General features: G+C 37.9%; 1 protein-coding gene across 2 annotated transcripts in view; it reads right to left on the bottom strand.

The window, feature by feature from the left end:
• The window catches only part of LOC150076632 (acyl carrier protein, mitochondrial-like), a 62,698-nt gene that overhangs the window by 25,783 nt on the left and 12,270 nt on the right, over nucleotides 1–24,645 (bottom strand). For both annotated transcript variants that reach the window (XM_090386069.1, XM_090386070.1), the window contains exon 3: nucleotides 2,589–2,676. In XM_090386069.1, the coding sequence (XP_090242195.1) occupies nucleotides 2,589–2,676 (88 nt within the window). The remainder of the gene's footprint in view (nucleotides 1–2,588; nucleotides 2,677–24,645) is intronic.

Raw genomic sequence — 24,645 nt, 5'->3', positions numbered from 1 at the left:
GGGAGCATCTTTGGATTCAGTCGCCACAGACTGGAGATGGGCAAATGTATACCCAATTCACAAAGGGTGACATGAGTAATTACAGACCTTAGTTTAACTTCTGTTCAGGGGAAAATAATGGAGTCATTGGTTAAAGAAGCATTGCAGGATCATCTAGACAAAATTGCCGTAATTCAGACACGGCATGGGTTTGTTAATGGGAAGTCTTGTCTGACCAATTTTATTGGATACTATCATGTGTGTCACAAAGGAACTGGATGCAAAAAATAATTTTGATATCATATACTTGGATTTCAGGAAAGCTTTTGATACTTGGAAGACTTTTTCACATGGAAGACTACTATACAAACTGGAGCAGCATGGCATTAAGGGCAAGTTGCTAAAATAGATAAAAAGGATGGTTGAGTGGGAGATGTTTGTTGTTTGTTTGTTTGTTTGTAGACTTTACGGCCCAAGGGTAGCAAGGCCATAATGCACCTAACTATGGTGATGTTAAATACATAGTTATATCTGTGTAGATGCTATTCAAGTTTACATGCTTTGTACAGTTTTATCTGTTTGAGGAAACTAAAAATTTTGGTCGCATGTGGCAAATCTGATAGGAGGTCAGAAATGCCGAAAGATGTGTTTGTCATGGAAAATGAGGTAAACATAGCTTTCCATTGTATGTTGCCTTCCAGAAATTATGGAAATTTGTGAATGATCAATAAAATATTTACAATATAAAAGCTCTTTTATTTCGTAATCAATATATACAAATCAAAATATCTAAAAGAAACATGAAGGCTGTTTCACATAAAACCATCTACCGCACATGCTCGGCAGACGTGCTACTTATTTATTTATTTTTTTTTTTTTTTACAACTAGGAAAATATAATGGATACATTTTTTTCATGATAAAATTTTAATATTGTGAATAAAAAAATAATAAAAAATATTTCCCATATTACAAATAACATGGGAAATATTTTTTATTTCTAGAATATAAAAACAAATACAGTGGATTCGGTTATTTGCGGAAAATCTTAAAAAACAGAACCCAATCGAAAAAATAGCCAGGGTTTACTTTGCTTAATTGGGACAAGATGCCGTTTAATCGGGGCAGGAGAACGCAACACTGGAGATTACCCTACGATTGTCTCCGGCTGTACCACATGGTTCAGTCCGATTTCTGGAGGTCACAACCATAAAACAATAAAAACAATTAGCAGTCACCTGTTTATTGTGCTTTTCTGTTAGTGCAATCTATCATAAAGGGAGAGTAAACTCAATCTTATTGAATCTGCGATAATACTGACAGCTGGAATTCTGTGGATTATTATGGTGAAATGTGCTTACACTTTCATGGAATCTTCAATCATATAAAAAAATTAATTTTCAGAATCTTCTCTTCATTCCTATTTTTAAAGCTTCGTAACTTGTTACTCCGTTCTCACTTGCGTGTATTGTGTTACTTGCAATTTGTGTGTGCTGTGTTCTTTGTTACTGATTGCTTATCTTTTTACTGTTTTAAATTTTAACCTCCACCCGCAAATGTCAGTGAACAGAAATATCAACCAGTTAGTATGTACATATTACAGTACATATTAATTATTCCGATTATCACGTATATTCTTCCGATTTTCACGTATCATTTAATTGGTAAGGTAATAATGGGTAAATTTGTGCTTAATATATCTTTACTTTTATAGCCTGTGGATAATATTCCTCCTATTTTCGCTGATTAGAATCGCTGTTTAATAGAATTAAAATTCAATTCACAAACATGATCACAATGACCGGAGCTTACTACACATCATATAGTGAATGGTACTTTACTATGGCAAGTCCATCATAACATAATTTGATTGTACAGTGAACCAACTGTAAAGCGAGGGTTGATTGTATTTTTAACTATTTACGTGAAAACTTTGGATAATTGGGGCAGCCGCTTAATCAGGCCAAAATGCACTAGTCCCGATGTGTCCCAAATAACCGGAATCGACTGTGTGTGTATATATATACATATACACCTAACAAGTGATTAGAACCGTCATGCTACTTATTTATCACAACTGAATCCTACTATTCCACTGCACTACTAGTTACATGTTATGATATTCACACCAAAACACCAATGCAATAGTGGTACGATTAAGTAGAAATTTACAAAATCACTAGCTAAATTTAAAAATAAGCTAATGAACATGACTAAGACATATTAAACTATTTGTCAAACACAATTTAATATGTTAATTAATCAAAAATTTCCAATAAACTTATCCATTCCCATGAGCTCTAAATTCTTCGACCCAAACACATGCATGGGGACATTTGACAAATTACACAATATTTGTGGAAGGGTATCTAAATACTGAGTGTAAGGCATGATTGTAGAAAAGCAAAAAGAAAAAAAAAAAAAAAAAACCTGTTATAAGTACAAGCTAATCACAAGGCTAATATCCAAATTGCTAATCATAAGCAGTTAGCCTTGAAAGGAGAATGTTCGCTAATGCCACATACAAGAAAATATCGTCAACCCTTTGAAATCATTTTTCCTTAATTTAAAAATAAGTAAATAAAAATAGCAAAAATAAAACAGTAATACCAAACTCATCTTCAATGGCCATTATAAGTTCAACATGATCAAGGCTGTCCAAGCCTAAATCTTTTAGAAAATGTGATTCCATGGTAACCTGCAAAAAAAAAAGACACATTGCTCTGTTATTTAATACAAAAATGTACAATTAAATTAAATGCAGTAGACTTTTTTATATTGACTATATAAGTATCAATGTTTCCTTAATCAACTAATTTTTATTCTCATTTTTATTCTCTGAAGTATTTTTCTTTACAAGACAGGAACAACTAACAAGAAAAAAAATGGTAAAACAATTAACTAAGGGAGTAGTATAAATCCCATAATATGATATTTATCCTTGCAAATCTTGCAGAATAAAAGTTATCTTATCACTGTCCTCGTAGGCTGTGTGATGCTAACCTATATATCACTTAAAAAAAAAAAAAAGGCCATTCCGTAAATTCAGTAACTGGAAGCCACAGATCACACAACTATTCTGAGCCCAGCAAGGAGTCAAGGTATATCTTAATTTTTATTTGCTCAATTTTTATAATATCACAAATTTCATTTCTAATTTTTTAATATTCTATTATTGAATTGTAATTTGGGAATGACGATACATAGTGATTATCCATAGATTAAATAATGTAATGAAATGTTCTTACACACTCCTATCGTTTATTAAGCACTTGTGATCCAATTACCCTAAATTTGATATGAAGGTTCATATTTAGAGTAATGACATCACAAGTGTTTAATAAACTAACTTTGAATTATTCACGTGATATAAGGGCATTTCATTACAGTATTTAATATAATTCTTCAAAATTATTTTCTTTTCGTTAAATTTACAAGAATTATTTCCTTGTAAATTTAACATTCTTAAAGTTTCAGTAGCTGATTAATCTCTTTTATCTACTTAATTTCTTAATATTATATTAATTTAATTACTGCATTATTTTGTAAAACCTAAGCTAAATTTTTACTTTAATAATGATTGCCACAAAATCTGCTTTGAATTCTTTGTCCTAAGATATCATGACTCAAAGGGGATTAGCTAATTCAGGTATGAGTCATGGGTTCATTACTTGTACAGTCTCAGTGTTTTCCCCAGGACTCATCGAATGGGTGCACCGCCCAGTGAATTTAACTAACCACCCGACTAAAATTTAAACGATTCTCGCAGTACCCTATGGTACTGCTCACTGATCTCGATCAATATTAATTCGGACATACTATGCGAAGTAATACACTTCCCCAACTGGCTACTTCATAATGCCACTCGGCTGGAAAAATTTTCTGGGGAGACAGTCTATAACGTGTATTCCAAAGTCATCCTGTAGGTAATCGTAGTTCAACTGACGATTATCTTCTGTGTGCCAATTTAATACTTGCAGCATTGCAAGTATTAAATTGGCAATTCAGTCCACAGGGGAGAATGACCCAAGTGTTTTACTGGGGCACTCCATCAGGGAGCAGGAAACGTTTTTTCCAAAGCCCTCTTCTGTATCTCCTCCACCTTCCAGTTCCGATAATGATGACAACCTGCCGCCACTTTCCCCATAATTTCGCTGCTTCAGCCCTTTCTCACGCCCTTTCCCACAAGCTGTCTTCATTTATTTTTAAGGTAAAAATCTAAATTTAAATGATTAGATTAATTTTATATTTTTCAATTGTCTATATAATATCGGTGTAGATACACCGATATTATATAGATATTACACTCTTAACTAAGACTAAGACTAATACTCAAGATTTCAAAGAGGTACAAGCTAAAGATTATAATGATTTATGCACCAACATCGAGCCACGATGATGAAGAGGTTGAAGAAATGTTCACCAAAATTGAGAGTCTTCTAGATGAGCAGAAAACCCACTACACTATTATTATGGGGGACTTCAATGCTAAGGTTGGAAAAAGGCAAAACAGTGCAGAAAGAGGAACTATATGAAATTTTGGAATTGGTGAAAGAAATAAAAGAGGTGAAAGACTTGTGGAATTTGCAGAATCTCAAGGACTGTCAGTAATGAACACTTTTTTCAAGAAAAGGGTGAACAGAAAGTGGACATGGAAGAGTCCAAATGGATTAACAACTAATGAAATCGACTTCATCCTTGCTAACAGAAGATATATTGTGAATGATGTTACCCTCCTGAATAAGGTAAATGTTGGAAGTGATCACAGAATGGTAAGATGTACACTTGATATAGATGTAGGAAAGGAAAGGAAAAAACTGACTCGAGTAAATAATACAAAGGTCTTTGGGATAACAGAGGAGGAGAAAAAGCAGTATGTACTGGAACTTAAGAACAAGTTTGAGCTTCTGCAGACTGCCCAGGACCAAGGTATCGATGAGGAATACTACAACTTTCTGAAAGTGATAAAGCCCAAGAAACCTATAGGGAAAAAGAAATCCAAAGAAGAAAAAATTAGTCAAGAAACACTTGTCATGATGAACCGAAGACGACAAATGAAGAGCAAGAAAAACACTGGCAGGGAGAAAATTGAGTATACTGAGTTATGCAAAGCCATTAGAAAGAGACTCAGAGAGGACATGAGATTTAACAAAAGAAAAGTAGAACAAACATTAAGGGAAGACAAAGGATTTAAATCAGCAGCCAAGAGCAGTAATACAGAAAGACAAATGATACTGAAACTGAAGAATAGCGATGGTGTTGTTGTTGTTGTTGTTATGGGAGTTTCTGGCGCAAGGGCTACTTTGGCCATATTGCGCCTACCAAAGGTAGTGAAGCTGTATGTGATGACTGCTCTGGGAGCAGTTAAAATTTATCATACATTTGAATTCGTTTCAAGTACAAAAAGAATTCGGAGAGGTTTGCATTATTACCTATTATGCGGCTGAGTGACAACGGTTCTTGTAAATTTGACAAGGAGCTGAAAATACACTGTCGGACATTATTAAACAAGCTACATTCAATGAGTATATGCTTTACTGTCAGTGGTTTCAAGCAGTGCGTACACTGCGGAGGATCGTTTCCTGTGAGCAAAGAAAGATGAGTGAGGTGGGTATGGCCTATTCGGCTTCTGGCTAGAATTACTTCTTCTTTTCTATTTTTACGCAGGCTGGAATTCCATAATTGTGGTTCAGGTTTCAGCTGAAACAGCTTGTTCTGTGTTTGGTTTCTCCACATAAGTGCCCACTGCTCCATACATTTTTTTTGGATATTGCATCTACAATCAGTATATGGGACAAGGCCATTTGTTGAATTTATGCAGGAGGGATGTTTTGCAGCATTATCTGCGCATTCATTTCCTTTAATACCGCTGTGACCTGGAATCCAAGAGAAGACAACAGTTTGCTGATGTTCGTGAAGACGTATCAGCGCATGTCTTAAGATTTTTAGCAAAGGATTGTGAGGTGTCGTGTTTTTGAGAGCTGAGAGAGCACTTTTGGAATCCGTATATATGATGCTTTTATTGATTGACAGGAGTGAAATATGTTCCAAAGCAAGCTTAATGGCATGAAGTTCAGCAGTATAACTGCTGCATTCTGCAGGAAGTGTAATTGAAATAGTTCTGTTAGGGAAGACAGCAGCTGCACCCACTTTATTACCAGACTTAGAGCCATCAGTATAGATCTTAGTAAAGAGGGAATAATTCTGTGTATGGGCAAGATGTAGCTGTTGGATGTTGATATCTGGTATAGCACCTTTTCCCCACTGCTCAAAGTAATCATCACAAGAAGGCGTGAAGGTAATCCACGGAGGGTCTGGAACTCTTAACTCACTGAGAACATTATGAAGTTGAATATTCCAGCATTCTGTTAGATTTTGGAATCTGATACCAGTAGGCCGAATTGTTCTTGGTTTGTTTGCATAGTGGATTATGTACTGAGGATCATGTAGTAGTGGCCAAATAGGATGTGTGGGGTGACTTTTAATTTTAACAGAGTATGTCATCAATAACATCTTTCTTCTGATATTCAGTGGAGGTTCGTGGGCCTCAACATACAGACTTTGAACTGGCGATGTTCTGTATGCACCTAGAGCAATCCTAAGAGCAGTGTGTTGGATGGGAGCAAGACGAGCTAAGGTACTCTCTCTAGCAGAGCTATAAACAGGTGCTCCATAATCCAGCCGAGATCTAATTATGGATCTGTATAGACGGAGCAAAGTGTAACGGTCTGCACCCCATGATGTACTGGAGATTACCCTGAGTACGTTCATTTTCTTGATGCAAGTAGTTCGTAGGTTTTTGATGTGGTCTTGGAAATTTAGCTTCTTATCGAAAATTAGTCCTAGGAGACGAATATTGTTCATGATTGGAATAGGATGACTGTCCAAGAGTAGCTCAGGTTCTGGATGGATTTTGCGCTTGTTGCAGAAGTGGATAGCTGTAGACTTTTGCTTTGATAGCTTGTATCCATTTTGAGTCATCCACAGTTCAATATTATTTATTGATATTTGTAAGTGCCTCTCGATATAATTCATATTCTGGGAATGACAGGATAAGGTAAGGTCATCAGCGTAGAGATATGAGTCGACAGTGTTTGGAATTCTGTTTGTGATATTGTTGATTCGAATTGCAAATAGAGTGGCACTGAGTACAGAGCCTTGTGGGATTCCTTCTTCTTGTATGTATGTTTGTGACAGAGCCTGATGGTATCGGACTTGGAAAGACCTGTGGCGAAGGAAGTTTTCAATAAAAGATGGTAAATGGCCTCTCATATCAATAGTATAGAGATCCTTTAGGATTCCATAACGCCATGTGGTATCGAAAGCTTTTTCTATGTCAAGACAAACCATGACCAGATGTTGATTTCTAATAAACGCATTTCTTATGTTTGATTCCGCCTTTACCATAAGATCTAAAGATGATCTATTCCTCCGAAAGCCAAATTGATTGCTGCTGATTATGTTTCTTTTCTCCGGGTACCATGTTAATCGGCGGTGCACCATTTTTTCAAAGTTTTACTCAAGCAGCTGGTTAGACATATCGGTCTATAGTTGTATGGAGCCGAGTGATCTTTTCCTGGTTTAGGGACAGCTATTACGTAAGAATGTTGCCAGGAACAGGGGAATGTGTGTTCAGAATAGACCCTATTGTAGAATTTTAGGAGTGAGGATAGAGATTTCTCATGTAGATGTTTCAGCATTATATAGTAAATACCATCAGGGCCAGGGGCGCTGTTTCTAGAGGTATTTATGGATTCTTTCAGTTCAGATAGTGTGAGTGGTTGATTATAAGGCAAAGAATAGGAAGTTTTGAAATTTATTTTGAATTTCTCAGCTTCGGCTTTAATTTTTTGGAATGATGGCTGATAAGCTATTGAGGCGGACAACTCAGAGAACGCAGTTCCTAAAGTGTTTGCAATCTCTGTGTGATCAGAGATCTCCTTCCCATTCCAGTTAAGAATAGCTGAAGGTGATTTAAGATATTTGCCATTCAACTGCCTTATTTTTTTCCAAATTATTCTGGAGTCTGTATCTTTGTTAATTGTTGAAGCGAATTTTATCCAAGAGTCTTTTTTGGCTTTTCGGTGGATGTATCGTGCTTTGGCTCTAAGTCTTTTATAATTAATAAGGTTGACAGTGGTTGGGTATTTGCGGAATTGGTTCCATGCTGCATTTTTTTCTCTTTTAACCGTGTAACAGTCTTTGTTCCACCAATGATTGATCTGCTTGCGGTTTCCTAGTTGAGACTGCGGAATGGCGACTGTTGCAGCTCTAAGTATCTGTGCTGTTATATGCTCTGTGACGGTATCGACGGGAGAAGACTCAATGATGTTATCATTAAAAGAGACATAATTTTTATATTTTGCCCATTCTGCTTTGGAAAATTTCCATTTCGTTTGGGTTTCAGTTGTTTTAGAATGGGTGGTTTGAATTCGGCATATGACAGGATAGTGGTCGCTGTTCAGAGGATTGTCATGTATTGTCCACTCGACACTTGGGAAGAGGATAGGAGAGCATAGCGAAAGATCTATTGCCGAGGTTGAACCAGTAGGAAAATGAATGTAAGTGGATAAGCCAGTGTTCAGTAATGTTAAATTCTGTCTGTCTAGTAACATTTCAATGAGCTCTCCACGTCTATCTGAGACAGGAGATCCCCATAATGGATTGTGACCGTTAAAGTCTCCTAACAGGAAGATGGGAGAAGGTAATTGCAGAATAAGGTTTTCCAGTTCCTGAATTGAACATGGTTTATTGGGTGGAAGATAGATTGAGACGATCGTTAAAGCAGTGCCAACCACTATACGAGCTGCGACGGCTTCTAAGGAAGTTTGGAGAACAATTTTCTTACAAGGAACTGTTGAGTCTATCAGTATGGCTACTCCTCCATGAGCATTTTTTGTAGTGGACCTGTCTTGACGAAAAAGAGTATAATTTTTAATTGATACAGATACTTGATGTGTTAAATTTGTCTCTTGTAGGCATATACCCACAGGATGATAACGGTCGATTAACTCGTATATGTCATCTATGTTGCTACGAAACCCTCTGCAATTCCATTGGATTATGTTATTCATTGTTTAGGTTTAGAGTTAGCAGTCGAATCCGTCTGTTTTTTAGACGTGCTCTGTTTTTGACGGTCAAATTTTATTTTTTCCTTTTTTGGGAAGAATGGACGTGTGTCCATGTCGTCTTCAGCATATAGATCTAGAATGGGTTCATCATAGGTATTATTCTCTGCAACATCCATATTTGTGGTATCAGATGATTTCTTTCTGGCATAATCTGAGTTTTCCATTTGTCCTGAAATAGCTGGAGCTTGAGTAGTAGGTGGTATTGAGATTGGTGTATTATTAGTCCTATCGACAGTTTGTTTTGTGGATTGTGGTGCAGATGATAAGAGTGACCGAGCCCAGTCAGAAATTGACACTTTTGGTGGAACAGTTGTATCCGTCTGAGTTGAAACCGTTTGGTATCTTTTGGATGCCTCAGCATATGAACGTTTAGGTATGCTTTGTAGAAGGTGTTTTCTCGCTTCGAGATACGTGACTTTGTTAATTACTTTGTATTTCTGGATTGTTTTCTCCAGCTTCCATTGCTCACAGGATTTAGAGAATGCTGAATGATTGCCTTTGCAGTTTGGGCATAGCGATGATTCAGCATTGCAATCGGTATGAATATGCTCCTTTGATCCGCAGTTTGAACATACTGAATTTCCTCGGCAGACAGTTTGGGAATGCCCAAACTTCTGACACTTGTAGCATCGAATAGGATTGGGGATATAAGGGCGGATGTGGCAGTTTAGGTATCCAGCTTTTACTGATGAAGGTAGGTTCGGTGTAGAAAAAGTAAGAATAATGCTGCGAGTGGGTACAAATTCTCCATCCTTCTTTAACATTATTCGTCTCGCTTGAATCACTTTCTGGTCTTGGAGTTCTTGAACAATCTCTTCCTCTTTGACGTTCAATAGGTCCCATTCGGATATGACTCCTTTAGAGGTATTAAGGGTGGCATGAGGAGAGACCTTAGTGGGGACTCCACCAAATGAAATTAGTTTGAGGAGAGACTCAGAATGTTTGCGGTTGGTGGTTTCAACTAATAAGTCACCAGATTTCAGTCTGCGTACCATTTTTGGTGATCCGGCTACACTTTCTAAACATTTTTGTATGTAGAAGGGAGATAGTGTACCTAATGATTGATTCGTTAAAGAATGCATTATGAGGAAAGATGGGTATTCCATTTCAGGTACATCAGTTTTCATCCTTTTACGGTTTTGATTGTCACAATTTTGTTGCAAATCCATAGGATTTGCAGCCTTTAGAGGAGGGAAATTTTCGTTTTCCATGATTGCTCCTTTTAGCCCTGGAAGGATAACTTTTCCTTCCAGGTTTCCGGCCCCGCCACGGGGAGGCAGGAGCAGTGCCACGAGGTGACCAAGCGGCTGTTAGTTGTGTTAGTGAGAGATATAAAAAAGAAACAGAAAGGTAACTTCCCTTTCTGGGCCTTTGCCTACTTCCTGTAGTGTCAAAGAGCTACTCTAGTATAAAATGAAAGAAACGGTAATCACAACAAAAAGAAACTCTATATATAGCAAAAGCTTTTTGAAAAGATCGCTTCAATGAACGCACTTTAATCGCTTGGCCACGGAACGCTTGGCACCCGGGGCCTAGCGATGGTGTACTTATAAACAGCAGAGAAGGCATAATTCAAATAGCAGAAGACTACTATAGAGAATTATACAAGGAGCGAGGGAATGATGCCAGCAGTGGGTAAGTGGATTGCAAAGTAGCAACACATACGACATACCCAATATTCTTCCTGATGAGGTAGAACATGCATTGAAAAAAATGAAGAATCAGAAAGCCCCAGGGGAAGATGAAGTTACTGTAGAGTTGTTAAAATTGGGAGGAAGAGACATAACACAAAAACTGGCAAGGCTCTTCACAAAGTGCATTAGAAAAGGTGTGACGCCTAAGCAGTGGAATAATGCAATCATAGTTTTGCTGCATAAGAAAGGAGATAAATCAGAAATTGGAAATTATAGACCAATTAGCTTGTTATCCCACATCTACAAGTTGTTCACAAGGGTCATTACTAACAGATTAGAAAGAATACTTGATGAGAATCAACCGAAAGAACAAGCTGGCTTTAGGACAGGATTCTCAACTATGGATCATCTTCACGTAATATCACAGCTAATGGAGAAAGCAAATGAATATAAAACACCGTTATGCCTGGCATTTGTGGATTATGAAAAGGCATTTGACTCCATACAGCATAAGGCAATGTTTCGGGCACTGGAAAGACAAGGCATAGATACCCCATATATTATGATTTTGAAGAAAATATATGAGAATGCTACCTCCTTTATTAGACTAGACAAAGACAGTAGGAAATTTAAAATCGAGAAAGGAGTTCGACAAGGGGAGACAATATCTCCGAAGCTGTTTACTGCTGCCTTGGGGAAGCTTTCAGAAGATTAGACTGGTCGCAGAAAGGAGTCAATGTGAACGGAGAGTACCTAAACCATTTACGATTTGCAGATGACATTGTGGTCATAAGCCACGATCCCAAAGAATTAGAGGAAAATCTTAATCAGTTACGCACAGTTAGTAAGGATTTTGGACTAAAGATGAATATGGCTAAAACAAAAGTAATGATGAACAAGTATGCCACAGAAAGGGAAATAATGATTGAAGGAGCAGTAATTGAAAAGGTGGAGTCATTTACTTATCTGGGACAAGTTATTAGCTGTAATAATGATAAATGGCTGGAAGTCAAGAGAAGAATAAATTTTGGATTGATAGCATTCGAGAAATATTGTCACATACTGAAGAGCAATATCCCAGTTTGTCTGAAACGTAAAACAATGAACCAATGTATACTCCCCACCATGACTTATGGAAGTGAAACTTGGGCACTCAACAAAAGAATGAAAGAGAAGCTGAGAACTACACAGCGAAGAATGGAACGAATTATATTGGGAATCAGACTGTTAGATAAGAAGGGAAACACATGGATTAGGCAGCAAACTCAAGTAAAGGACATTCTTATCAAAACAAAAGAACTAAAATGGTCTTGGGCAGGACACATAGCTCGAAGACATGATGACAGATGGACTAAGAAAATAACAGAATGGTATCCAAGAGGAGCTAGAAGAAAACCTGGAAGACAAAGGCGGAGATGGATAGCCAGTGCTCAAAACAGAAGGAACTGGAAAGTTGCTGGAGAAGCTTTCATCCTGCAGTGGATTGAAAATGGTTGATGATGATGACACTCTTAAACTATGCCTTGTGCATTTAAAAAAAAGGTAAACTGCAGCAATTATCAACCCACTGCAGGATGGAAACCACCTCAACAATTCATGCTGAGGGAAATGGACCATAATCTGCTACACTGGTCCAGTGTGGGTTGGCAGATCGACCGTATTTAGCAGTAAGGGGCTTGAACCCCAGTCTACTCAAAGAGCGGGTGCTACTGCACTCCCGCTCATGACCACTCGGCTACGGAGGCCGTTCTTGTGCATTTAGTTATTTTTAAATATTTTTCAACTATGTAAGTGTTTTATTACGATTATTTATTGTGTTTGGTAATGTTTTGATTACAAAATGTGTTCAATCTTGGGTGGTCAGCACCTAACCCTATTTTTCCCATAAGGCCTGTTATTTATATTGCACAATTTTGCATTACACAAGGGTTTCTAGGAACACAACTATCATGTTATACGAGGACTGACTGTACTATGTTACTGATGTCTGAAATATTATACTTGAAAGAGTCTTCATAATTGTTAAAATATGTGCTGATTTTATTATAAGGTGAAAATACTAAAGTGAGGTCAGTGTTGGAAAATATGTATTTGAGTAGTCTAGCTAATTTACTATGATATGGAAGGATTATTTTTGCATTTTTAGCAGAATGTTTTTTTATTGCTGGTGATTTTCTAATCTATTTCTTATTTTTTTATATGGTATTTGGAATGATATTACATGGATATTTCCTTTATAAGAAAGCATTAAAGTATTGGAATTGTGTTTAAGTGATTCTCATAATGACACTATTTTATTGCATTGTAGATTAGTGTAAAGAAAACAGATTTTTTAACATTATATATGGATGATGCGAATAAAAAATGCAAAAATTTCCATGTGTGTGTTCTTTCCTGTAAATACAATTTTTAATTGGCTATTATCTTTAAAAATCTAAGTTCGAGAAGTTTACACTACCACTACATCAGTAATGAATCTGTCATTCAAAAAGTTTACCAACAGCTTTCAGTATTGGAATACGTGTTCAATTTTGTCCTAAAAAGCAATCAATAACTTATAAAAAACTGTATAGCTGAAGTACAAATAAAATTAAATAATCATTCAATAAAAACAAAATAATGCATGCCACAAACACAATTATAAATAAGAAGATAATTACAGTGGCTAAACAAGTTTTTACAACTAGATCGTATGTAATCAAGAGTCACTTTTTTACAACTAAATAGCCTGAAAGTATTATGACAACAAACAGACATCAAAATACAGAAAGCTGATACTACAGTAACTCTAGATATGCCAGAATATGAATATAAAGAGAAAATTTTAAAAAAATTACAAGACCAAGACCCGTACATAATCGATAATAATTTTATACCATAAAAAAGGCAAAGGTAAAGAAAGCCAATGCGAGAACCAAATGGAAATTTCTAGAAAACTTAACGGGCAAACTCGTTTCCCACTACTGCAGTTTCTCCCTGCATTCTCAGTAAATAAATGATGTGTGTTATCGGTAGTGGCAGTAGAAGACGATAACGATGTATTGATTAGTTTTTTTCATTATTAAAAGCAGATTATTGGAGAACTCCAATGAGTGTAATGCCTTCATGGCTGAAATTTACTTATGAGTACACTCTCCAGACTGCCTCATTCTTAGGGTGTTTATCCCCCTTCCTGATGTTTTAAAATAAGAAAACGAATTCTACAGACGGTGCATGTTATTGGTAGTTGCAGTAGAAGTCATTTTCTTATTGGGTTAAAACATCGGGAAGGGGGGGATAAACACCCTACGACTGAGGCAGTCTGGAGGATGTAAATTTTAGCCCAATCGTGAACTCCAATAATCTGCTTTTAATAATGAGAAAAAACTAATCAATACATTGTTATCAACTTCTACTGCCACTACCGATAACATGGACCATTGTTTACCGAGAATGCAGGGAGAAACTACGGTTGCGGGAAACGAGTTTGCCGGTAAAGTTCCCGAAGTTTCCCATGATTCATGTGTTGGCTTTCTTTACCTTAGCCTAAAATAAAAAGCAAAATAGACAAGTAGTTTATACCTTTTGTGTAGCAAAACAAAAATTAATCTACACATCTTCCAATACCACATATCTTCGGTACTATCAAACTATATAAACCAGATAAACCAATTCGACCTATCGTTTAGTACAGATGTTTTCTGCCGTGCATCATAAAAATTTGAAGCTTAAAGCAGTAATAATAGTAAAAAATGATGCAAGAAAGCAAGATTATGTAACATCAGCCAAAAAAAAACAAAAAAAAAACACCCACACACTTCACCAATCCACACGCTACAACAATTTGTCTAGTACCCCTTTTGAATTTATTCAAACCCACTTCGAAAACAATGGATGGAAGCTTGTTCTAAACAATTAACCACCTATTGGCTGAAGGAAAACTTCTGTACATCTATCCTACAACCATCCTTCCTCAAATTAGATTTCCTCATCCTTCCTCAACAAGATTAGTGAATGGAACAAAGGGGTGCTCTTACGAAGAAAGGCTTAAGTTTTGCAAATTACAGTGTCTGGAGACTAGGCACCAGCGAGGTGATCTGATAGAGGTGTATAAAGCCTTGAATGGTTTGAGCATGCTCAATGCTGATGGGATTCTTCCTCTTGCTCAGAATAATCACCTGAGAGGGCATAAATTCAAATTGAGGAAAGACAGATGTAGGATAGATGTGCAGAAATTTGCCTTTAGCCAGCGGATGGTTAGTTGGTGGAACAGACTTCCGTCCCTTGTCGTGGAAGTTGATAGCCTAAATAAGTTTAAGGCTCAGCTGGACAGGTACTTCGAACGAACAGAGGGGTGAAGTGGAAATGGGTTTTTTTTTTTTTTTTTTTTTGCTCAGAATAATCACCTGAGAGGGCATAAATTCAAATTGAGGAAAGACAGATGTAGGATAGATGTGCAGAAATTTGCCTTTAGCCAGCGGATGGTTGGTTGGTGGAACAGACTTCCGTCCCTTGTCGTGGAAGTTGATAGCCTAAATAAGTTTAAGGCTCAGCTGGACAGGTACTTCGAACGAACAGAGGGGTGAAGTGGAAATGGTTTTTTTTTTTTTTTTTTTTTTTTTGGCTGATGCTGCATAAGCTTGCTTTCTTGCATCAAATGCCTATACTAATGCTAATGCTAATGGAATTTATGCCCCCTCAGGTATGTAGTCTCAGCAAGAGCAAGAATGCCATTAACATTTAGTTTACTCAATCTATTCAAAGCCTTAAATACCTCAATCAGATCTCCCCACAGATGCCTAGTCTCCAGATGATGCAATCTGCAGAACTGAAACCTTTCTAGGTAAGAGTACCCTTTTGTTCCCTTCAACAATCTGGTTGCCCTTCTCTGTACCTGTTGCAGAAGATTTACATCCTTGCTAAAATGAGGCCACTAGACCTGTATACAGTACTTGAGATGGAGCTTAACCATGGCTTTGTACAAAGGATTAATCCGTGCTAGCAATGTTTCTGTATATCATCGACAAAACCCCATTTGCTTTTCTAGCCGCATGTCTGCCCTGCTCAGAGAATTTCATATCTGGATGCACAATTACCCCCAGGTCTTTTTGATTTTCCACTACCCTGAGTGTAGTACCACAGTTAATAAGCTACTCTAGGATTACTGCTACCCATATGCAGTACTTTCATTTGTCAACGTTAAACTTCAACTGCCATTTCTCAGCCCATCAATCAAAATTTTTCTGGGTCTTATTGCAGTAGCATACTGTCATTACTGTCATTAATCACCCTGCCAACCTTGCTATCATCTGCACACTTAAACAACATTAGTCATTAAACCCATAAAGTACAGAACCTAGCCCACGTCCAATCTTTAATTAGTAATATTGAAATAGACACAGACAACCTAGCATCGTTCGATGTTGTTATTGTTATTTGGATTTTAGGAGCATTAGCAACTAAGGCCATATTGCTCTGGAGATATGTGGTGGTCATTCTCTGACTTTTCCACATCCTCTGTATTTGGTGATCACAGGCTTGAACCCCGGTCTAATCAAGAAGCTTGTGCTACGCACTGCTGCTCCTGCCCACCTGGATTCAATGTTGTATCATTACACATTAACAGAGATGTAGATTACACATCAGCTAAATTAAAAAAGTGGCTTACATGAAATATTAATTTAAAATAATGTACCACACTCTCCACATACAATATTATCATATTTACATCTTTCCTTATTCATACCAAGCATTTTAGGTTTGACTCATATTTACCAACAGATATACAGGCTTCCAATGGGTCTGGTATCTCAGCCCCACTTTCGAAAATCTATTTAGCTTCCACAGAAGACCACATTCTAAATCCTTTTATCCCGAAATCATTCATTAAGACATAAGTAGCTGGGAGGTTAGTTCTGGTATTTTAGATTTCCATTCTTTTCATTATCTGCCAAGAGTTAAAACATCACTTTCTCCTCCCTTCCTTTAAAACAGTTTTTAAAGGAAGAGAGGAGAAATGTAAAGAAGAATTATCTTGTGGGAACTAATGACGTTAATTGCACACAAACATTTGAGAAATATAGTATCATGCTGAAAAAATGCCACAAGTTATGTCAAAATGTATTTATATCTGTAATTCTGCACATGATAGCAGAGGTTAGATGCTGAAAACCTTGTGGATTAACTCAAGACTAGAGGAACTCTACAAGGCATTTAAGGGTAAATTGTAGGTAGAAGGAACTTGCAAGGAGGTATCAAAAAGTTTTTCCCTTGACCTTCTTCTGTGCATTCTATGAACTCTTATATTTCCTTTTTTTTAAATATCTGAATATGAAAGAGTATCATCATGGATAAAGTTCAATATCCATTCATTAACAAATTCCTGTTTTTGCTATCTTTATTATCTTACCACATTTACCTTATTCTCTTGACTTGGCACATTTTGACCTTTTCTTCTTTCCACAGCTGAAATCATTTTTGTGTGTATTTTTTTTTTTCACGATGTAGTAGTAATCTCTGTGGCAGAAGCATGGTTTCAAGAGGAAAGCAAGACCTTTTAAAAAATGGCATAAAGGAGTGCTACCGACGGAATTACTTAACAAGTACAGGTCACTGTTGAAAAAAAGGCACGAATTAGGGTTGAATTTGAAAGTAATTGCAATTCTGCCCAGACACGATAGGAGGGAGTATATGATGAGAGCCCTGTCGATCAATTCGGCCCTGGAAAGATTGTGCAAGGCTCAAGGGGTAGAATTTTTTTCAGCATGGTCTGTACTTGTTAAAAGGGGAGACTGCTTCTACAGGGATGACATACACTTAAATAGAAAGGGTGCAAGAATATTTGTTGATACTATCGACGCAGTGTTAGGTGGGTCGGAAAACTGCTAGCTTGGGGGGAGACAAAGACCAATAGATTAACAGAAGCCAATTGGCAGAGGTGAAAGTGATTCTTGCACTGCTTCTAGTCAAATGAGCAGCAGCCTGGAAAACAAGATGCAGGGTATTTCAGAGACTGCCGGGAGTCATTGCAGTACAAGTAAACACATGGGTTGTGCTAGGGTAGCTAAGAATAGGAACAGGTGCATGTATACTTCTGTGCACACCAATGCTAGGAGTTTGGTAAATAAATTTGATGAATTTGAGGTATTGCTCAAAACATCAAAGGCAGATATTGTTGGGATATCAGAGATGTGGTGTCACACAGATATAAAGAATGCAGAACTGGAATTTGGGGAGTACAATGTGTACAGAAAGTATAGACAGGATAGGAAGGGAGGAGGAGTTATTCTATTAGTTAAGAAACACATAAAATCCAAGGAAGTGAAGCCAGACGACATCACTGGACAGTGCAATGTCGAGCAGTTTGGTGTAACATAAGCACTGGGAGATCAAAATTGAGAGTAGGAGTGTGCTATAGGCCTAATGACTCTGATGAGTATAATAAGAAATTGCACAGGGAAATAGAGTGGGCCAGTAAATCAGAGTCTTATACTGGGGGATTGACTGGAATTTGTGGGTTGGTCACTCACACACTAGCAAGGCATTTGTGGATTTATTGGATGATTGTTTTAGCATTAGTAGAGGCATATGATGCAAGAAAACAAGCTTATGCAGCATCAGCCAAAAAAAAAAAAAAAAAAAAAAAAAAACCTTCAACTTCACCCCTCCGTTCGTTTGAAATACGTGTCCAGCTGATCCTTAAATTTATTTAAGCTATCAACTTCCACAACAAGGGATGGAAGTCTGTTCCACCAACCAACTACCCGCTGGCTAAAGGCAAATTTCCGCACATCTATCCTACATCTGTCTTTCCTCAATTTGAATTTATGCCCTCTCAGGTGATTATTCTGAGCAAGAGGCAGTATCCCATCAGCATTGAGCATGCTCAAACCATTCAAGACTTTGTACACCTCTATCAGATCACCTCACCGGTGCCTAGTCTCCAGACACTGTAATTTGCAAAACTTAAGCCTTTCTTCGTAACAGCAACCCTTCGTTCCGTTCACTAACCTTGTTGCCCTTCTCTGTACTCATTCCAGTAGCTCTACATCCTTCTTGAAATGAGGCCTCCAGACCTGTATACAGTACTCAAGGTGCGGCCTGACCATTGCCTTATACAAGGGAATAATCACCTCCCTATCCCTGCTAGAAAAATTCCTGTATATCATTGATAAGACACCATGAGTTACTCTTGCAGCCCGTCTGCACTGCTCAGAGAACTTCATATCTGCCTGCACAGTTACTCCCAGGTCCTTTTCATTCTCTACCACGGTCAGTGTGGTACCACAGAGTTGATACGTTGCTCTGGGGTTGCTGTTTCCCATATGTAGTACTTTACATTTGTCAATGTTAAACTTCATTTGCCACCTCTCAGCCCATCTACTCAACCATTCCAGATCCAGCAGCATAGCGTCAGTAGCGTCCTTAACAACCTTGCCAACCATTGTCGTCTGCAAACTTGGACATTAAGCTTGATATACCATCATCAATATTATTTATAAATACAGAAAACAACAATGGACCCAACACTGAATCCTGATGGACTCCACTAATAACATTAGTCCATGATGAGAAGTGTCCATTAATTACCACTCTCTGTCTTCTGCCACTCAACCATCCCTTTATCTATAGCAACAATTTGCCACCAATGCCACACTGCTCCAATGTGTGCAGCAGTCTTCCATGTGCAACAGTATCAAAAGCCTTTCTAAGATCCAAATAAATAATATGAAAGTTATTCCCTGCATTCAATTCTTTTGTGACTACATCATAGTATCCAATCAAATTGGTCAGGCAAGACCTTCCCTTAACAAAACCATGCTGTGTCTGAGCTTTAACTGAATTCTTGTCAAGATGATCCTGCAGTACTTCTTCAACCAGTGCTTCCATTAATTTTCCTGGAACAGAAGTTAAACTCACAGGTCTATAATTACTTGTGTCAGCCTTTGATCCTCCTTTGTGAATTGGGGTTACATTTGCACATCTCCAGTCTGTGGATACCTCCCCTGAGTCCAAGGTAGCTCTCATAATTATGGCTAACAGATTGCTTACTTCGTTTGCTGCCTCCTTTAATATAACTGGATAGATCCCATCCACCCCAGGTGCATTTCTTGTATTTATCTTCAACAATTTCTCCTTCACTTTACTCTCAATTATTACAAGATCATCTAGCTCACTGCCAGTGTTTAGTTCACCTATGGCATTCCCCTTCCTGAATAACTCGTCATGTGTGAATGTAGATGCAAAATACTGATTTTGTTTGTTAGCTACCTGAGCAGGATCATGAACAGTTGAACCATCGATATCAAGTGGACCAATCTGATTCATCCCCTTCCTTCTAGAGAACTCCTTGCTGTTTTTCTTTGCATCCCTTGCCAAAGATTTCTCGTAATCTGCCTTCGCCTGCCTAACCTCCTTTGTAACTTGGTTACAGATCAACCTATATCTATCATAGGCTTCTGTGTCACATGTTAATTTATATGTATCCCATGCATTTTTCTTCTCTGCCATATGTCTCATTAGTTCATCTCACATCCATTTAGGCCTGAACCTTGAACAATATTTCTTAGTTGGTATATAAAGCCTAATAGCTTCCAAGATAAGTTCTTTGAATGCTTCCCATTTTGAGTTTGCTATTGGTAACAACTGATGGTAACATCATCAGTTGGTCCCACTGTATAGAATTTAAATACTGTCTCAGACCATTGTAGTCGGCTTTACGAAAGAATAACCCTTCCCTTTACCCCTGACGGCAGTCACCTCCTTGAGTTAATCCCATTTCAGAACACTGTGATCACTGCCACCTCGTGGTTCCTGTACATCAGATCTTTTTCTACATCAGCATGTTCAGGAGGCAACTAGAGGAAGTAATACTCTTGATCTGATTATCAGAAGTGATTCTTCATGCATTAAAAATCTGCAGATAAAGGAACCGCTAGGTGGCAATGATCACAGTGTGCTGAAGTGGGATTTACTCAAAGATGTAACTACCATCAGGGGTAAAGGGAAGGGTTTTTGCTTTCGTAGAGGCAACTACGATGGTCTGAGACAGTATTTAAATTCTATACAGTGGGCTAACTGATGATGTTTCCAAGAACAAATTCAAAATAGGAAGCATTCAAAGAACTTATCTTGGAAGCTCCTAGGCTTTATATACCAACTAAGAAATATTGTTCAAGGTTTAGGCCTATATGGATGTCAGATGAATTAATGAGACATATGGCAGAGAAGAAAAATGCATGGGATACATATAAATTAATGGGTGACATGGAAGCCTATGATAGATTTAAGCTGGTCTGTAACCAAGTCACAAAGGAGATTAGGCAGGCAAAGGTAGATTATGAGAAATCCTTGGCAAAGGATGCATAGAAAAACAGAAAAGAGTTCTTTACCTATGTAAACTCTAGAAGGAAAGGGATGAATAAGATTTGTCCACTGGACATTGATGGTTCAACAGTTAAGGATCCTGCTCAAGTGGCTAACAAACTAAACGAGTATTTTGCATTTACATTCACACATGAGGAGTTATTCAGGAAGGGGAATGCCAGAGATAAAGAAAACTCTGGCAGTGAGCTAGATGATTTTGTAATAACTGAGAGGAAAGTGGAGGAGAAATTGTTGAGGATAAACATAAAAAATGCACTTTGGGTGGATGGGATCTATCCAGTTATATTAAAGGAGGCAGCAAAGGAAGTAAGCAAACCCTTAGCCATAATTATGAGAGTTTCTTTGGACTCAGGGGAGGTATCCATAGACTGGAGATGTGCAAATGTGACCCCAATTCACAAAGGAGGATCAAAGGCTGCCACAAGTAAATTATAGACCTGTGAGTTTAACATCTGTTCCAGGAAAATTAATGGAGGCACTGGTTAAAGAAGCACTGCTGGACCATCTAGACAAGACTTCGGTTATAGCTCGGACACAGCATGGTTTTGTTAAGGGAAAGTCTTGCCGGACCAATTTGATTTGATACTATGATGCAGTCACAAAAGAACTGGATGCAGGGAATAACTTTGATATTATATATTTCGATCTTAGAAAGGCTTTTGATACTGTTGCACATGGAAGACTGCTGCACAAATTGGAGCAGTGTGGCATTAGAGGCAAATTGCTGCTATGGATAAAGGGATGGTTGAGGGGGAGAAGACAGAGTGGTAATCAATGGACACTGCTCATCGTGGACTAATATTATTAGTGGAGTCCCTCAGAGTTCAGAGTTGGATCCATTGTTGTTTTCTGTATTTATAAATGATATTGATGATGGTATATCAAGCTTAATGTCCAAGTTTGCAGAAGATACAATGGTTGGAGGGTTGTTAAGGACACTACTGATGCAATGCTGCTGCAACAGGAATTGGAAAGGTTGAGCAGATGGGCTGAGAGGTGGAAAATGAAGTTTAACATTAACAAATGTAAAGTACTACATATAGGAAACAGTAACCCCAGAGCAACGTATCAACTCTGTGGTACTACACTAACAGTGGTAGAGAATGAAAAGGACCTGGGGGTAATTGTGCAGGCAGATATGAAGTTTTCTGAGCAGTGCAGATGGGCTGCAAGAGTAGCTCATCGTGTCTTGTCAATGATATACAGGAATTTTTCTAGCAGGAATAAGGAGGTGATTATTCCCTTGTATAAGGGAATAATCACCTCCTTATTCTTACAAAGTTGCTCTTACAAAGAAAGGCTTAAGTTTTCCAAATTACAGTGTCTATAGTCTAGGCACCGGCGAGGTGATCTTATAAAGGTGTATAAAGCCTTGAATGGTTTCAGTATGCTCAATGCCGATGGAATTCGTTCTCTTGCTCAGAATAATCACGAAAGGGCATAAATTCAAATTGAGGAAAGACAGATGTAGGATAGATGTGCGGAAATTTGCCTTTAGCCAGCGGTGAAATGAAGTGGGTTTTTTTTTTTTTTTTTTTGGCTGATGCTGCATAATCTTGCTTTCTTGCATCATATGCCTCTACTAATGCTAATGTTAAAAGTTGGGAGAAATATGCAACTTTGGAGTGACTACACAGAAGGGGTAATATATATAGAAGTAGTAGTGGCATTTGATGCAAGAAAGCAAGCATATGAGCTTATGCAGCATCATCCAAAACAAAAAAAAAAAAAAATTACAAAACAATCCCCTCTAAATATTTGTCCAGTTCCTCCTTAAATTATTTAACCTATCAACTGCCACAACGACAGATGGAAGTTTGTTCCAGCAATTAACCATCCCCGCTGGCTAAAGGCAAATTTCCGCACGTCTATTCTACATCTATCCTTCGTCAATTTCAATTTATGTCCCCTTAGGTTCGTAATCTTAACAAGTGGAAGAAGCCCATCAGAAATCAGAGTACTCAACCCATTCAAGGCCTTATACACCTCAATGAGATCACCTCGCAGGTGCCTAGTCTCCAGCTGCTGCAATTTGCGGAACTTAAGCCTCTCCTGGTAAGAGGATCCCTTCATTCCCCTCATCAATCTTGTTGCCCTTCTCTGTACACACTCTAGCAAATCTACATCCTTCCTAAAATGAGGCCTCCAGACCTGCACGCAGTACTCAAGGTGTGGCCTGACCATTGCCTTATACAGAGGGACAATCACCTCCTTTTCCCTGCTAACAAAATTTCTGTATATCATTGACAACACCCCATGACCTGCCCTGGCAGCCTGTCTACATTGCTCAGAAAACTTCATATCTGACTGCATAATTACTCCCAGGTCTTTTTCATTTTTTACCTCCTTAAGTGTAGTACCACACAGTTGGTACGTTTTCTCTGGGGTTACTTCTACCCACATGCAGTACTTTGCATTTGTCAATGTTAAACTTCAGTTGCCACTTCTCAGCCCATCTGCCCAAATTTTCTAGATCTTGTTGCAGTAACACACTGCCACACTGTCATTAACAACCCCTGCCAACCTTTGTATCATCTGCAAACTTCGATACTAAGCCTGATATACCTTCATCAATATCATTGCTAAATACAGTATATAAAACAACAGTGGATCCAACACCGAACCCCGTGGGACTCCACTAATAACATTAGTCCACGAAGAGCAGCACCCATTGATTACCACCCTCTTGTCTTTTCCCACTCACCCATCCTTTTATACATTGTAGCAACTTACCCTTAATACCATTCTGCTCCAATTATTACATGCGCAACAGTTTCAAAAGCTTTCCTGAAATCCAAGTATATGATATCAAAATTATTTTTTGCATCCAGTTCCTTTGTAACCAAAGTGATACACACCTGATTCGGGCCTCAAAACAGAAAAACCAAATGCAAACTACTCTGGTTAAGAAGGACATTGTTTTATTAGGAGACTCCATTGTCAGGGAAACGGGAAATATTTTTTGTAATAAGGATAGGTGGAGTAGAACCAGGGTATGTCTGCCGGGAGCAACTATTAATGATGTCACCAACAGGTTGTCATATTTTAAGGGGGGTAAAGAGAATATTATTATTCATGTGGGGCCTAATGACATTAAACGTACACGATCTGACGATTTGTTGGAAAAATACAGGACCATGCTGAGGAAATGCCGCGAGCTAGGCCACAATGTCTATGTGTCTACAATTCTGCCCAGACACGATAGGAGGGATTATACGTTAAAAGCCTTGTGAATTAACTCAAGACTTGAAGAACTCTGCAAGGTTTTAGGGGGGAAATTTCTATTAGCTTGGCCCACACTTGTAGGTAGAAGGAATTTGTTTTGTAAAGATGGGATACACTTAAACAAATGTGGTGCAAAAGTTTTTGCCAGTATTATTGAGGATACCTTAGAGAGGTATCCTCAATAGAGAGGTAACTAGATGACTGTTATTTGTATCAACATGTCAGGGAAAGTACTAGAGAAAAAAATATCCTATACCTCATCATCACCCATGAATCAGATGACATAACAGGGCTGACAGTAGAGGAACCAGT

The sequence above is a fragment of the Mastigoproctus giganteus genome, chromosome 12 (genome assembly GCF_048544385.1).
Source record: "Mastigoproctus giganteus isolate SK-2022 chromosome 12, ASM4854438v1, whole genome shotgun sequence".
NCBI lineage: Eukaryota > Metazoa > Arthropoda > Arachnida > Uropygi > Thelyphonidae > Mastigoproctus > Mastigoproctus giganteus.
This window is presented reverse-complemented; position numbering and strand designations above follow the sequence as displayed.